This window comes from Vicugna pacos, chromosome 7 (genome assembly GCF_048564905.1).
Source record: "Vicugna pacos chromosome 7, VicPac4, whole genome shotgun sequence".
Taxonomy (NCBI): Eukaryota; Metazoa; Chordata; class Mammalia; order Artiodactyla; family Camelidae; genus Vicugna; species Vicugna pacos.
In genome coordinates this window covers 46,114,118-46,130,393 of record NC_132993.1, presented here as the reverse complement: position 1 = coordinate 46,130,393, position 16,276 = coordinate 46,114,118, and the positions used below count along the sequence as shown (strand labels likewise).

At 36.1% G+C, this 16,276-nt stretch overlaps 1 protein-coding gene across 3 annotated transcripts in view; it reads right to left on the bottom strand.

Moving 5' to 3' along the window:
* The window catches only part of IGF2BP3 (insulin like growth factor 2 mRNA binding protein 3), a 122,329-nt gene that overhangs the window by 38,533 nt on the left and 67,520 nt on the right, over positions 1-16,276 (bottom strand). For all 3 annotated transcript variants that reach the window (XM_006201803.4, XM_006201804.3, XM_031674234.2), the window contains exons 4-5: positions 988-1,039; positions 831-894 (exon numbers count right to left, since the gene is read on the bottom strand). In XM_006201803.4, coding sequence (XP_006201865.1) covers positions 831-894; positions 988-1,039 — 116 coding nt within the window. The remainder of the gene's footprint in view (positions 1-830; positions 895-987; positions 1,040-16,276) is intronic.

The following is a 16,276-nucleotide window of genomic DNA, read 5'->3' as shown; positions in this document are numbered from 1 at the left end:
GACTTCCATGGTCTGCTGACACTCGGCACTGTGCTGCTGGGCACTACGCCACTGATTTGTCAAAAGCAGCATTTGTGGGACCCTCATTTCCCCTTTCTAGTGGCTGTTCATTAGACTGCCCCCAAGCCTACAGAATTATCTTTTCCTAGAGGAGATTTTTTTGATCTATGAACTTTTGCCTGTTTGTTGCATTGAAATATATTTTTTTCTACCAAATTACAGTAGTCCAATGTCTGCACACTCAAATAATGACAATGGTAATCATTAAAACATCATTGAACAAGAAAACTTAACATTTAAGACTGCCGTTAATTTAACACATGATCAACTTACCAGCTTTGGATAAAACAGCAGTAATATATGTATCATACCAATAAGAAGGAAAAAAACAAGTCTTTATGTGATTTGGCAGTGATACCCAGGCCCCGAGCTTTTTGCCAATATAATAATTCAGCTTCATACTTTATCACTCTATTATTGGTATTAAAGATATACTGAAAATGTAATAAAACTTAAACCAATGCAGTTTCTTTTTTTTTTCTTTTTTTTTTTTTTGCAGGAGGGAGGTAATTAGGTTTACTTACTTATTTGATTTTTCAGTGGAGGTACTGGGGATTGAACCCAGGACCTCAGGCATGCTAGGCATGTGCTCTACCACTTGAGCTATACCCTCCCCCCTTGCAGTTTCTTATTAGACATTCAAACTTAAAAAGAACTGCAAGGTCAGACTTTGCAAAATAAAGTTTATGTCTGCTACCCACCAGCCCAAAATGTAAGTATTACATTTAACCTAGTTACTGCATAGAGATAAAAGGTTTCAAACTGCTTACTGTCTAGCTTGGTCCTTGCTGGAATAGGTTACATTTACGACTGCAGTTTCCGAGTCAGTGTTCACTAGAGGAAGAGAAAAATGAAGAGAAAAAAAGATTAGTTTTCTTTCTACCTTCTTCCTTTTACAAATTTGAAAGCAATTGAGAAGACATGTACCTTGCTCACAGCTTTCCACCACTCCATACTGGACTAGTAAACTATCCAGCACCTATCAGGAGGGGGAGAGAAAATTATAAATTTTCAGTTTCCCATGTTATTAGCAAGGACAGAAATATGCTTTAAAATCACAAAGTATTGTGATGGAAATGAGCCACAAAAAATTAACTGGGGTTTGGGACTACAGAAGTGAGTGAAGGGCCCCACGGAGAGCATCTGGTAGGTCCTTCTCTCCTGCCAATCTTGAGACTTCTAACTTCAAGCTTATTTAACCAAGAAGTAAAGGGGCTCAGCTGAAGTGTTCAGAGCTACAGCTGCTGGCTCCTGAGGCTGCATGACAAAGCAGCATATAGTTCCCATACACACACCAACACATTGACTTACTTCCTCCTTTCCTAGCAAGTCACGAGACAAGGGCTCGTTAAGTTTTATCTTTAAAATGTTCCTTTTCAAAGAACTTCCTTGTCCAGCTACAATGGATATATCAGAACAGACTACTCTCAAGGCAGGACAGCAAAATAAATCATAAGAAAGATATTCTACCCAGAGTCTTGACTAAAGACTAACCTAAGTGGTTTATCAATACTTGGACAGTAAAAAATATAAAAAGAACATTTCTAAGAAAATATAAAAAGTGAACATTTCTAGTCTACAGTGAGTTGGAAAATGTACAATTTGAAACTGTCTATCTTTCCTTAGCTGCATTATTTCAGATACATGTTATTCTAATGAGAGGCTATTAAAATTGTCAGTAAATTTTATTAGAGTATCAACTAGTTGTCTATGTCAGTATAAACCAAATTCAACTACCCTTCATTTTCAAGAACTGTAACAAGTTTTTCTTGAAAAGTAAAACAAAATGAGCTTCTATTTATTTATAGGAAAACACTTACTCATCAACTTTATTGCAAAATTTGAAGGACAGTCCCTTGAGAATGTTTTCTGGCCCCCAGAACACAATAAACCATTAAGAAACACACTAAATAAATTTTTTTTCTTTTTCTTTTTTTCTAAATAAATTTCTATGGTAATTTCCTACTAAAGTTAAACATTCCTTTAGAAGAAATTGCTTAATCTTAGTGGGACCTTTCAGGTTTTTACTTGGTCTGTTGAGTCCAGGTTGGTATTTATAGCAAGGTTTGTCTGGAGATGAACTTCTAATTTTTTTCTATTTTAAATAAGGTTAACACCTATTTGTAAATGGAATGGTTAGTATTTTCATAGTTAAGTTCTGACATGGTAAATTTCCTTTGGGTGGGGCCTACCAGAAAAAGCCCACTGATCTTTATCTCAAATTATAGCTACTGTTAAATCATAAAGCTTAATTTTTTATTTTTAATTCAGAACACTTAACTGGCTATTTAAAATTTCACTTTTCTGTCTCAGCCACTAGAATGCACGCTCCACGTGAACAGGAAGTTTTTACTCACTATACTAACCCCAGCACCTAAAATATACAGGTACAAAAAAGACATTCAAAAATTTCATAAGCTAAGTGACTACTTCTCAGGAGGAAATGCTAGTATAGCTTATTAGGAACTGCACTCTTCATAACAGCGCTCACCTGTTTTAGACATAAATTTGCCGTGCATGTAATGTTGATCATATTATATTTTACAAAGGCCAAAAAATAGGAAATCTTTCACAATGCCATCCAAATAGATACTATGCAATGTGTAATGCCTTAAATTTTTCCAAGCAGCAATCTACCTATATTTTTAAAACTAAAAGAAAAATTTAATACAAAAAAAGTTTTACATGTAAATTTATAGACTTCTAACAAGGTATTTAATTCATTCAATCTTAAATAATTAGAGCAGCAGGAAAGGTACATCTACCATTTAAAATTTAGTTTTCAAATGAAAGCCACTCTAATCGTAGAGCTTTATAGCCACTTGGATATCTTGAAGGGCAGGGGGCACAGAGGAGTGTGGAGACATAGGAGGAGGAAGGTAGGAAGTAGGGGGTGATTGCCAATTTAATATGTTAATTAAATTAACATCATTTGTAATTCTTCCTAAAAGCAATTTGTTCACTAAATACATTAGTCTCCACGTAGTTTAGCTTATACCACGTTAGCTTTTACTACTTTAAACACTACAAAAATTAAATACTATGATTTATAAACAATGCTGACTAAACCTGCAAAAATGCTAATGAAACTAATGTTCTCCAAAAGGCCCAATGGCAAAGTGACATATAAATTATATATGTATTTATATACATAACACACACAAATATACACATATTTATGTCTATGATATATACATATACACAGACATAAATGATACAAGTAAAATTTTTTAACTTAAATTGAGGAAATATACATCAAATTTTTTACTGCATGTATCATATAAAGTTAAATTTATGTTCAAAACAAAAGTTGCTTGTAAGAGTTAAACATTCTATTCCTAAATAATAATAAATGCTGCTGGCTGTCAACTATCCCATGTGTAAAATCTCAAAAAATTACCAACTACAATCCTATATGCTAAAAATGATGTATTTTATCGTATGTAAATTATACTTCAATAAATCTGACTCTAAAAACAAAACAAAACAAAAACCCTATAATCCCTAAAAAAAAATAAGTCAAGTATCAATCTTGGTACCCAGTTGACAACAAATTAACAACATAACGATTTTTACCTAGACATCATAAATGGATTTCAGTGGGTTTTTGATGTCATATCTCTGAAGCTTTATGCGGGTAATCACAATTGAGAGATGGGAGAACTGTCAATAGCCCAGTCAGATTCCCAAATTCCAAAAGGGTCTCCAACCCCCAAATGATTGAGCAATGCTATAGTAACCAGATTTCCTTCACTCTGTTAGGTAGGCGTTTGTCTGGCTGTGCTGTCAGGCAGAACTGCTAAACTGTACCACGCCACTCCAACGCACCGCACTCTCAGAGTACGTACGTACAACTTATGCTTGATAAGTTCTGACGTTTTGACTCATCCTGCATTAACCAGAAAGACAGGATAAATGTTTTTATCTGTCACATAAACCGCCTACCCCTAGCTTCTTGTCTCCTCTCACTTACTAGAACATCATGTATTTTCTACCTCTCCCATCTATCTCAGCCACAAGGGTTTCTTTTAAGAAGCTTTGTTTAAAAGTTAAAGAAAAAACAAAAATACTTCCACTGCACTTTTCCAACATTTTCAAAAATTTCTTAACAAACCCAAATTTTTATTCCTAACTGAATTTATTTTACTCAAGCAAGAAAGGAAACATTTCTCTAGGCTTGGAAAGTTTAAATTTCACCTGGAAGAGAAAGAAGGTATCTAGGCAAATTAAAGCCTCAGAGGAAATGTCTTGCTGGAATTCATCCTTTTATATATTTAGGACTTAAAAAGCTCACATGTTCAACTTAAAAAAATTTTTTTTGTAATTATTATTATTTTTAGAGGAGGTTCCAGGGATTGAACCCAGGACCTTGTGCATTCTAAGTATGTGCTCTACCACTGAGCTCTCCCTCCCTCCCCCTCAATGTTTTCTTTTTTTAAACGTTCATCCAAAAATAGAAATAGCAAAGAAAGGATCACATGATAAATGCAAAGACCATCACTTTCCTTAAGATAGAGTAAGTAAAATCATTCATAATAAAGTGGAAACAATCAAAATGTCCATCGACTGATGCATGTATAAACAAACTGTGGTACAGCCATACAATGGAGAACCATTTGACTGCAAAAAGGAATGGAATACTGACACATGCTGCATGGATAAACCTTGAAAACTTAAGTGAAAGAACTCAGTCACAAAAGGCCCCATATCACATACGACATGTCCATTGTAGGGAACGCTACAGAGACAGAGTAAACTAGTGCTTACACAGGGCTGGGGACAGCGGGAGGGTAAAGGTGACAGCTATCGGCTTTTTTCTGAGGTGATGAAATGTTCTTCAGTTGACTGTGATGATGGTTGTACCTATCTGTTAACATTCTAAAAAGTCACTGAATTGTACTCATTAATGAGTGAATTATATGCCACGTGAATTTTATCTCAATAAAACTGTTAAAAATAACTAAGATCAGTATTATTCAATAATGGCCTCATTTTTTGAAATCTTACAGTATCACTGAAGCACAGTGAACTGCACAAAATTTGATCAGTTTTGCCATTACATATACACTCATGAAACCACCATAATTAAGATAACGGTTTCTTCTCGCCCCTCTTCAATCAAGTAGCCTAGTTTATTCACACAAGGAATGCCAAATAAAGAACTGAAAAACTATCTTTGTACCTTACACATGGTCAGATTTCCTCTGCCACAGCAGCCCCACCTCAACTCCCAACAAAACTAGCTATATTTCAGCTGACCCTCTATGGGCATGGAGTAATTCAGGCTGTGCAGATTTATCTACTGCTGACGACTTATTCTTTATACCCACTGCTCAGGTCCCATCACCTTTGAATTACCTGAACCATGTGTCTAAATGACATCCTTGCCTCCAGCCCACCACCCCATGGCTATTCTCCTGCCAAAAGTTACCATTCTTTAGTGTCTTCAAAATGCCAAACTTCCACACGGTGTAGGAGGTCATCGATGATCTGGTATTGCCTACCCCTCCCATCATCGTCAATACACAAAGAACAATCCTACACTGCATGTCCCAATAGCGTTTCTAATAAATACTGGTACAAACTTCAAATACAAAATGATTTTCAAAGATATCTACCTTAATATCAATTTGTCTAAACTGCTGCCATTAAGATTACTTGGATAACATTCAAACCATTCCCTGACACCAAACTCTGAAAGACTTTCAACTCAAGAAGGACAACGTACACAGACCAGGTCACTGACAACCTCACAAGCCATGTTGCACATCATCTTCATCACTGATAAACCCCAGAGGGAATCTCAGCCTCCAGCTGGACCTTCCAGTTGGAACTAACACATGGACCTTCCAGTGTCAGAGGTCTCACAACTTTCTTCTAGCCATCCTCAACTTTTACAAGTTAGCTCCTCTGACAAGGGGAGGAGACTATAATTTAGCATTCCATAAAATCACGTGATCAGAGCAGCTAAGAGAGAATATTTCAAGTTAGCATCCACCCAAACAGATCTCAAAGTCACAGAGGAAGATGAGTACCAGGAGGAACCTTATTCAAGCAATGCTTGAGATCTGACATCTCTGCCCAAGGCCAATACTGAGGCCATTTCTCTCTGTTACTGACCTTTACGGTAAGCGGCAACACTATCTACAATTATGTCTGCCAGAAACCTTGCATTCAGCCTCGATAACTGCACCTGCATCTCCCTCAAGCTCCCCAATAGTCCACCTACCTATTGCTGCCTCCTACCTATTGCTCTGGGCCAGCCAGCGCTTTCTCTTTTGCCACCACACCAGACCAAGCCTCCATCATCTCTCTCTGGACTACTACAACATGTTCCTAAATTGTCTTCCCATACTCATTCTTGTTTCCACTTATTTGTTCTCTTAACAGCTAGATCTGCATTGTGCAGTGTGATAGCCACTGGCTGGCTACCTGTGGCAACACTACCTACAGCTGTGTATGCCGGAAACGTGGCTAATCCACATCTGAGATGTGCTTAAGTGTAAAACAAGCACTAGATTCTGAAGCCTTAGTACAATAAATATAAAATCTCAATTTAAAAAATACTGATTGCTTTTTAAAACTGAAACATTTTAGACATATTGAGTTAAGTAAAATATTATTAGTTTTTACCTGTTTTCTACTTCTTTTTTTTTTAAGTTTTTAACATGACTACTAGGAAGTTTTAAATCATGTAAGTGGCCTGCACTATTTTTCTGTTGGACAGTACTGGGCTGGACTGATGTTTAAAAGCTGAGCTCATCAACTCACACCCTACTACAAATTCTAAGAGCTTCCCTCTGTACTGGGGATAGGCTCCTAATCCCTAGCAGGTGCCCTGAGGGCCCTGTGTGACCAGCCCGTCATCTAACCTTCCCACTGCACTGGCCTTTTTTTAGTGATAAATCATGGGTGATAACGTTTGCATGCTTTCTAGTAGCAGCACTGCCCCAAATACTTAATCTATTTTAACTTATTTAATCCATACAATCCTGTGAGGTAACATCCCATTTTATAGATGGGTAAATGACAGCATGGGAAGTTACATAGTATTGGAACTTGGATGGATGAGTAAGTGATGGAGAAACGACTTAAACTCCAGCTGTCAGATTCCAGAGCTCATCCCCATACTTGGTCAAGCAGACTGCCTCATTTTCCTCTACAATTAAAATAAAATGTAATGGTACAGACTGAAAGCGGTTCAATCCTTACTTTGCTGGAAGATCAAAACCTTTCTTTAGTAGGCCAAGAACTTTATCAACCCCTAGGGTCAGGAAGCTTCCCCGCCCATGTTTCAAGTGCTGAACACTGTATTTTTATGTACCTTAACCAAATGGAGATATTAACCAGCATTAACTTATTCTACATTTTACTAACAGAAATACTGGTAAAAACACTCTAAGTAATATAAAGTTAGGGTCCCTTTTGACTAGGTACTAACTTCCAAACTGGTTACCTCTTCCAAATGCTAAAAGAAACCACCATCAGTTCGGGGGCTCTCTAGATATTTTTAGAAGTATGTGTGTCACATGAAAAATATGATCAAAATCATTAGACAATAAGGAAACGCAAATCAAAACCACAATGAGATACCACTTCATACTCACTAGAACAGCTGTAACTTTACAGCAAGTCTTGGCAAGGATGTGGAAAACTTAGAACCCTCACATATTGCTGAGAGGAATGTAAAATAGAGCAGCCTCTATAGAAAACAGTATGGCAGTTCCTCAAATAAATAAAAAATAGAATTACTGTACGATCCAACAATTCCACTTCTGCACATACACCTGGAAGAATTGAAAGCAGGGTCTCAAGTAGATTTTGTACACCTATGTTCACAGTAGCATTATTCACAATCACTAAAAGGCAGAAGCAGACCATCCCAGGTCCTAGCATCTTACCCACTGCCCCTATTAACGCTTATTTAAAAATAAAAAACATCAAGACGAAAGGGGTTGGTTCCAAAGTAAATAGTGATTAAAAAAAAAACTAATCCTTCAGATGTGCACTAGATATTCAGCTGGGTTCTATCGGCCTCATAATAAAATATCTGGAACTGATGAATGGATAAACAGTATATGGTGTACTCATATACTGGAATATTGTTCAGCCATAAAAAGGAATCAAGTACATACTATAAACATGGATGCACCTTGAGATTATGCTTAGGTAAAGAGGCTACATATTGTTTAATTCCATTTACATGAAATATCCAGGACAGGCAAATGCACAGAGACAAAGAGTAATGTTTCCCAGGAGCTGTGAAGAGGCTAGAAGGGAGCAAGGGCAGTGACTATTAATTCTGTGGGTTGCCTTTTTGGAATAATGAAAATGTTCCAGAATTAGATAGTGGTGACAATTTCCAACCTCGTGAATACACTAAAATAAACTGAATTGTATACTTTAAAAAGATGAATTTCAGCACAGTACTAGACGCCTTAGCTACGGCATTCAAGAAAAAGAAATAAAAGGGATTTGAATTGGAAAAGAATAGGTAAAATTGTCACTATATGCAGATAACATAATACTGTATATAGAAAACCCTAAAGATGCCACACAAGAACTACTAGAGCTGATCAATGAATTCAGCAAGGTAGCAGGAAACAAGATTAACATACAGAAATCTGTGGCATTTCTTTACACTAACAATGAACTATCAGAAAGGGAAAGTAAAAAAAAAAAAAAATTCTTTTAAAATTGCATCAAAAAAATAAAATACTTAGGAATAAGCCTGAACAAAGAGATGAAATACTTATATGCTGAGAACTATAAAACATTGATAAAGGAAACTGAAGATGATTCAAAGAAACGGAAAGATATTCATGCTCTTGGATTGGAAGAATTAGTAATAGTTAAAATAACCATACTACCCAAAGCAATCTACAGATTAAATGTGATTCCTATCAAAATACCCATGACAGGGGAAGGATGTAGCTCAGTAGCAGAGGGCATGCTTAGCTTGCATGAGTTCCTGGGTTCAACCCCCAGCACATCCTGTAAAAATAAATACATAAACCTAATTACCTACCCCCAACAAAAAAAAAAAAAAAAAAGAAAGAAAGAAAGAAAGAAAGAAAGAAAGAAAAGAAATAAAAACAACTCTTTAATTACTCATGACATTTTTCACAGAACTAGAACAAATAATCCTAAATTTATATGGAACCACAAAAGACCCAGAATTGGCAAAGTAATCCTGAGGAAAAAGAACAGAGTTGGAGACATAACTCTTCCATACTTCAGACAATACTACAAAGCTATAGTAATCAAAACAGCATGATATTGGCACAAAAACAAACATATGGATCAATGGAACAAAACAGAGAGCCCAGAAATAAACCCACACACTTATGATCAATTAATCTTTGACAAAGGAGGCCAAGAATATACAATGGAGAAAAGACAGTCTTTTCAGCTAGTGGTGTTGGGAAAGCTGGACAGCCACATATATATCAATGAAGTTGGAATACTCCCTCACACTACACACAAAAATAAACTCAGAATGGCTTAAGATCTAAATATAAGACATGACACCATGAAGGTCTTAGAAGATTACATATGCAAACATTCTCTGAGATAAATCATAGAGATGTTTTCTTAGGTCAGTCTCCCAAGACAATAGAAATAAAAGCAAAAATAAGCAAGTGGGGCCTAATTAAACTTGAAAGCTTTTGCACAGCAAAGGAAACCATAAACAAAATGAAAAGACTGAATTGGGAGACATTATTTCCAAATACAACCGACAATGGCTTAATTTCCAAAATACACAGTCATACAACTCAGTAACAAAAACAAAACAAAACGAAAAAACCAACCCAATCAAAAAATGGGCAGAAAACCTAAATACACATTTCTCCAGTGAAGACATACAGATGGCCAAGAGGCATATGAAAAAAGGCTCAACGTTGCTAATTATTAGAGAAATGCCAATCAAAACTACAATGACATATCACCTCACACTAGTCAGAATAGCCATCACTAAAAAGTCTACAAATAAATGCTGGAGAGGGTGTGGAGAAAAGGGAACACTTCTACACTGTTGGTGAGAATGTAAACTGGTACAGCCACTATAAAACACAGTATGGAAGTTCCTCAGAAAACTAAAACTAAATTTGCCATATGATCCAGCAATCCCACTCCTGGTCATATATCTGGAGAAAACTCTAATTTGAAAAGGCTTACGCACCCCAGTATTCACAGTGGCACTATTTACAACAGCCAGGACATGAAAGCAACCCAAACGCCAATCAACAGATGAATAGATAAAGAAATGGTAGTATATATACAATGGAATACTACTCAGCCATTAAAAAGAATTAAACAATACCATTCGCAGCAACATGGATGGACCTAGAGATTACCATACTAAGTGAAGTCAGCCAGAGAAAGACAAATATTTATGCTAACACTTATATGTGGAATCTAAAATAGTGCAAATGAACTTATTTACAAAACAAACAATCTCACAGACTTAGAAACCAAACTTATGGTTACCGAAGGGGAAGCTGGGGAGGGATAAATTGGGAGTATGGGATTAACAGATAAACACTATTATATATAAAATAGATAAACAAGGATTTACTGTATAGCACAGGGAACTATATTCAATATCCTATAATAAACCATAATGGAAAAGAATCCGAAAAAGAATACATACATGTATAACTGAATCACTTTACTGTATGCCAGAAACTAACACAATGCTGTAAATCAACTATACTTCAATTTAAAAAGGATAAAAATAAAAATATGAATTTTATGGTATATCAACTATAGCTCAATTTTCCAAAAAAGAAAATGTTTAAGACATAACAGAATATAAACTTATACAGACAACATGACTCAACCATGTAGAAAAATGCCTATCACACTGGATTGAACCAAGAGTCATATAACAATACAGCCATCAGGAGAAAGAGATTTTTTTTCTTCTTTCCTTGTCACTTTCCAAATTTTCTACAATAAACATGTAATTTTATAATCAAGCAAAAATGAGATCATCATTAAATTGGATTATATTGGCCTTCAAATTGTTTTCAAAAAAAGCAATGCCAAGAAAATAGTGTTCTCCTCTCCTATCCTTAAGGCTTTCCTTGGATAGAGTACTGGAGAAAAAACTGAACAAAGGGCAAAGCCAAAAGCATGAATTATTTGGGAACTGGGCAGAGAAAGGAAAGATGCTTATGACGTCAACCCACACTGCAGCAGACTTGAACATCGCTAAGCCAAGGTCAGACTGCTAGAAGAGAGTGGACTGGTGACAGAAGTCAAATGGAATCGCTTTCGTCCATTGCTTGTTTCCCATGAAAGACATGTATTTCATGTTTAGCTCCTTCTGAACAGTGAGGTGGGCAAGTCATCACAATACTGTCAAGCTAGTGACAAAAGGAGTCTATATAAATGTCCTTGGAATTTCCCCATTCTGAAACATACTGGTCTGGTAGCGGAGGAGGGTTGACCACAGTTTTGCCACACTCACCCACTGATCTCGGTCTCTGGTAGACTGCGTTCAAAATTGAGGCATCACTTGGAGCCTCAATATTTGCAATTCTAAAAAAACTGCTAACTAAGCTCTTAAGTACTGCTTTTGATCCAAAATTCTGTTGCACAAGCTTTTCACCCAGATCCTACCCCTTTGATTGTAACATGATCTTGTGGTTTAGAAAAGATTTCAGTCGAACTTGGATATCACCTGTTACTGATAAATTGGGACTAGAAGTGGGCATGCTCAAGTAATTTTAAAGGCTTTAATAGGCAGCAAATGTCCAAGAATAGTCAAGGAAAAGTTATACTTAGAAGAAGACAATTTAGTTAACCTCAAACTTTAGGAAATCAAGTCTATAGTATACGTGCTGCCAAAGTGAGCACGGAAATCAAGTCTATAAAACAGCAAGTTCAACTCTCAGAGGCTCTGTTAACTCGCTAAGTTCACCAAGGATTTTTAAAAGATATTGGGGTTGGGGGGAGTGCCTCAATTTTCTGATCTTCAGACTCCTCCTCCTGCTTCCTTCTCCAGCTGCAGGGATTCCTGAGTCCTGTCTACAACTCACCACTCCCAGCACAAACTTGGTTTGGAAACTATGCTCTATGGCTTCTACTTGGTCACTTCAAAACATACTTCCACGTACTTGTTATCCGCTTGGCAACTCTACATCTCTATTATTGCTCAGTGAATCAAAGTCTTATACAGGCATATTTCAGAAGCAAAACCATGGGCAGCTCTCCACATCCTAGTAGCAGAGGGCGCCAAAAATTTGAGTACCAATTTCTAAGATGTGTTAGAAGATTCATAACTGGGTAATTTCCTCAACTATAGAAAGCTATTTCAAAATGTTCAGCCATTACATTACAACAAAAATCCATTATTCTATGTGAATTTTTAATTTAAAACCCTTGAGGTTCCCCGTGGCTCTTAGGAGGGAAAAATCCATGCAATTTAATATGGTTCAAAACTATTATCATGCCTCCCTCTCCAACCTCATCTCTCATCCAATCCCAACTAATTCCATAGTAACCATCTTTCAAATAAAACACATTTTTGGTCCTATTACCCTCTGGAATGCAATCCCTGATCACTCCCAGTCTGGGTTAACCTCCTGTACTGGGTTGAATAAGGTCCTTTAAAAATTCATGTCCACCAGTACCCGTGAATGGGCTCTAATCCAATGACTGGCATCCTTATAAGAGCAAAAATTGGACACAGAGACACACAGGTGGAACACCACGTGTCCATCTAGGTAGATTCTGGAGTGACGCAACTACAAGTCAAGAAATACTCATGACTGCTGGCAACCACCAGGAACTAGGAGAGAGGCCTGCCGGCACCCTTGACTTCAGACTGCTAGGCTCCAGAACTGTGAGAGAACCCATTTGTGTTGTTTTAATCCTCCCAGTTTGTGGGAATTCGTATGGCAGCTTTATGAAACTAATATAATCCCCATCCTCCACGGTAAGTACTTTGTACTTAACCCTGGGACTTATCTTTACTGTAACAGTCCATTCATCTGCCTGTGTTGGAATTAAAGACTCCTCACCTCATTACTGTCTCTTGACTAGGCCTTAGCACACAATTACAGGCTCTGGAAATTCAACATGGCAGCAGAGAACCATGTCAATGGCAGCTCTATGTACACACACAGTAATTAACCACCAAATATTCTCTCAGTTCTTCACATCTATTAGTGCATTTAATCATCTAGACAACCATCAAAGGTAGATGTTAATCCTGTTTTCAAGATGCAAAAACTGAACTAAGAGGAAAGGTCACGTGCCCAGTGAGACAGCAAGGACATGGGGAGTCGGGATTTAAAATCCCCTCAACTCTAAAGCCAGTACTCAATACATTACATCATCCATTTCTCCGAAAGGCACCATCTTGAATGGAAAATGATTCTTCAAAAGCTCTTCACAACAACATCAAGGGCAGAAAGTGGATAAATATAAATGTAGAAGCTGATTGACAGGTACAGGAAGATTCACTGTATACTCTCTACTTTTTTTTTTAACATTTTTTCATTGAGTAATAGTCATTTTAGAATGTTGTGTCAAATTCCAGTGTAGAGCACAAATTTTGACTTATACATGAATATACATACATTTATTGTCACTTTGTTTTTCGCTGTAAGCTACCACAAGATCTTGCATATATTTCCCTGTGCTATACAGTATAATCTCGTTTATCTTGTAGACTCTGTACTTGTATACACTTATGTAGAGAAAATGTAAAAGTTCTTTACACTTGCTGAAGTGATGCCTGATTTTTTCAATCTACTTCAAAAGTCAAAGTGACAAATTAGTATCAGTATTTCTCAATAATTTTAATAATCCTTGGGGAAAAGTGTAATATTTGTACCACTCATTAAAATTTCACTACATAACAGGCACTACCCAGGTCATTATCTCTGAATACAACAAGGAAAGGTTCACAGCTGCTTCTCTGTATTTCAGAGAACAGCACAGACTTTTCTGAGTAAAATGAAATTAGATCTCATCAGATTTATTGTTTCCAAGATTAAGTTTCCCAGTATTTCAACTATGCCATAAGAAATGTTCTCTCATTTTTTATATTCTATAGACAAAAACAAAATTTTAATTTTTCTAGCAGTTTTTCTAAAATTAAAAAAAAACTCAAGCATTTTATGTCAGAATTTAAAACATGACCAAAAGTTTAGCTAAATAAAAATTCATTTGTATCACAACCAGTGCATCATCTGCCATCTCAGTAATTATCCTCCCACCACTTTTCATACAATCATTCTATTATAACCTCTATAGTGAAGAGAAAATGACCCTACTCATTGGTGATACCTCACATAAGTATAAAGGTCAAAATTCCAGAACCCTATAACAGACACACTAATTTTCCTTAGGCAAAGCCATGTGCAAAAACACTCTAAGTACATTGATCATTTTGATAACAAACCTTTAATAATTACTATTCACACACATACAATGAATACTGATGGAAGCTGAGAGCAAAAACTGGGACAGGTGAGCTGATTTACATGTTTACATGCAGGCTATCATGTTAACCATGTAGCTGATAAGGGACTTGTATCTAGAATATTAGAAGAACTCTTATAACTCAATAAGAGACAACACAACACAACTTAATAGACATTTCTCCAAAGAAGATATACTAATGGCTAGTAAGTACATAAAAGGATGCTTGACATCCATCATTAGTCATCAGGGAAATACAAACCAAAATCCCTAATGAGCTATCACTTTACACCCACTAGGATAGCTATAATAAAAAAGTTAGGTGATAATAAGTGTTGACATAGGATATGGAGAAACTGCAAGTCTCATATGCTACTGGTAAGAATATAAAATGGTACAGTCATTCTGGAAATCAGTTTGGCAATTTCTCAAAACCTTAAACAGAATTACCACGGAACTAAGCAATTCTGCTAGGTATGTACCCAAGAGAAATGAAAACTTACGTTCATACACCAAAAAACTGTACATAAATGTTTTACAGCAGCATGACTAACAACAGATAAAAAAGTGCAATCAACCCAAATGTCCATTAATGGATGAATAAACAAAATGTGGTATATCCAATGGAATATTAATCAGCAATAAAAAGGAACAAAGTATTGATGCATGCTACAACATGAAGAAGCCTTGAAAACCAAAAACACTTTGCTAAGTGAAAGAAGTCAGACACAATGACTAGAATGATTACATTTTTATGAAATGACCAAAACAGGCAAATCTATAGAGACAGAAAATTTAGTGACTGCTTAGGGCTAAGAGGGATGTGGGGACAGGGAAGTGATAGCTAAATGGTCCAGGATTTCTTCTTGAGGTCATGAAAATATTCTTAAATTGACTGTGCTGACAGTTGCACATATCTCTGAATATATCAAAAACACTGAATTGTATACTTTAAATAGATGAATTGTATGATATGTGGATTGTAGCTCAAGAAAGTTGTTTAAAAATGGGGGCCTATTTATAAGACTAAGGAACTGGAAACCATTAGACAACTAAGATAAATAAATTAATCTTTTACCATTTCTACAAACATTCAAAATGCATGGCCATGACTTGGTCTTTACAATATACCCGGTAGGTACAAAACACTAGTTTGCAAAACAGCACTGATTGTATCATCCCGTTTGTGTAAATAACCACACGTGTACAGCCAAAAACTAAAGCCAAGTTCAGTTCAGAAAGTTCTTCAGTAAAGCTAGTAAATGGAAATTTTCACTTTGACTTTTTTGGCTTTTCATATAAGCAACATACATTTTCTTTATAAAAATAAGAAACTTTCAGTTCATGGTGTCATTTCATGCCAACTTTTTCACTTTATTATCAAAGGTGACAGCTGTATTGTCAAAAGAACTCAGGAGCTACCTTGAAAGAGCTCCTGTTGATTAAAAATGGGACAATCTGACTACAGTAAAACTAACAAAAATGGACTGATGTTAATGAGGGAGGGTATAGCTCAGTGGCAGAGTGCTAGCTTAGCACGCAGGAGGTCCTGGGTTCCATCTCCAATACCTCTGTTTAAAAATTAAAAATAATAATAATAACAAAAATGAAAAAAACTAATTACCTCCCCCAACAAATAAATTAAAAAATTTTTAAAACAAAGTGCTAATATTATAAACTCCAAGTATTTAAAGAAAAATATCAGTTACCGCTGGAGAACTGAGAACTGGTAAATGATCAAACATTTGCCTTGCCATTTTTATAAGAATTCAGTCTC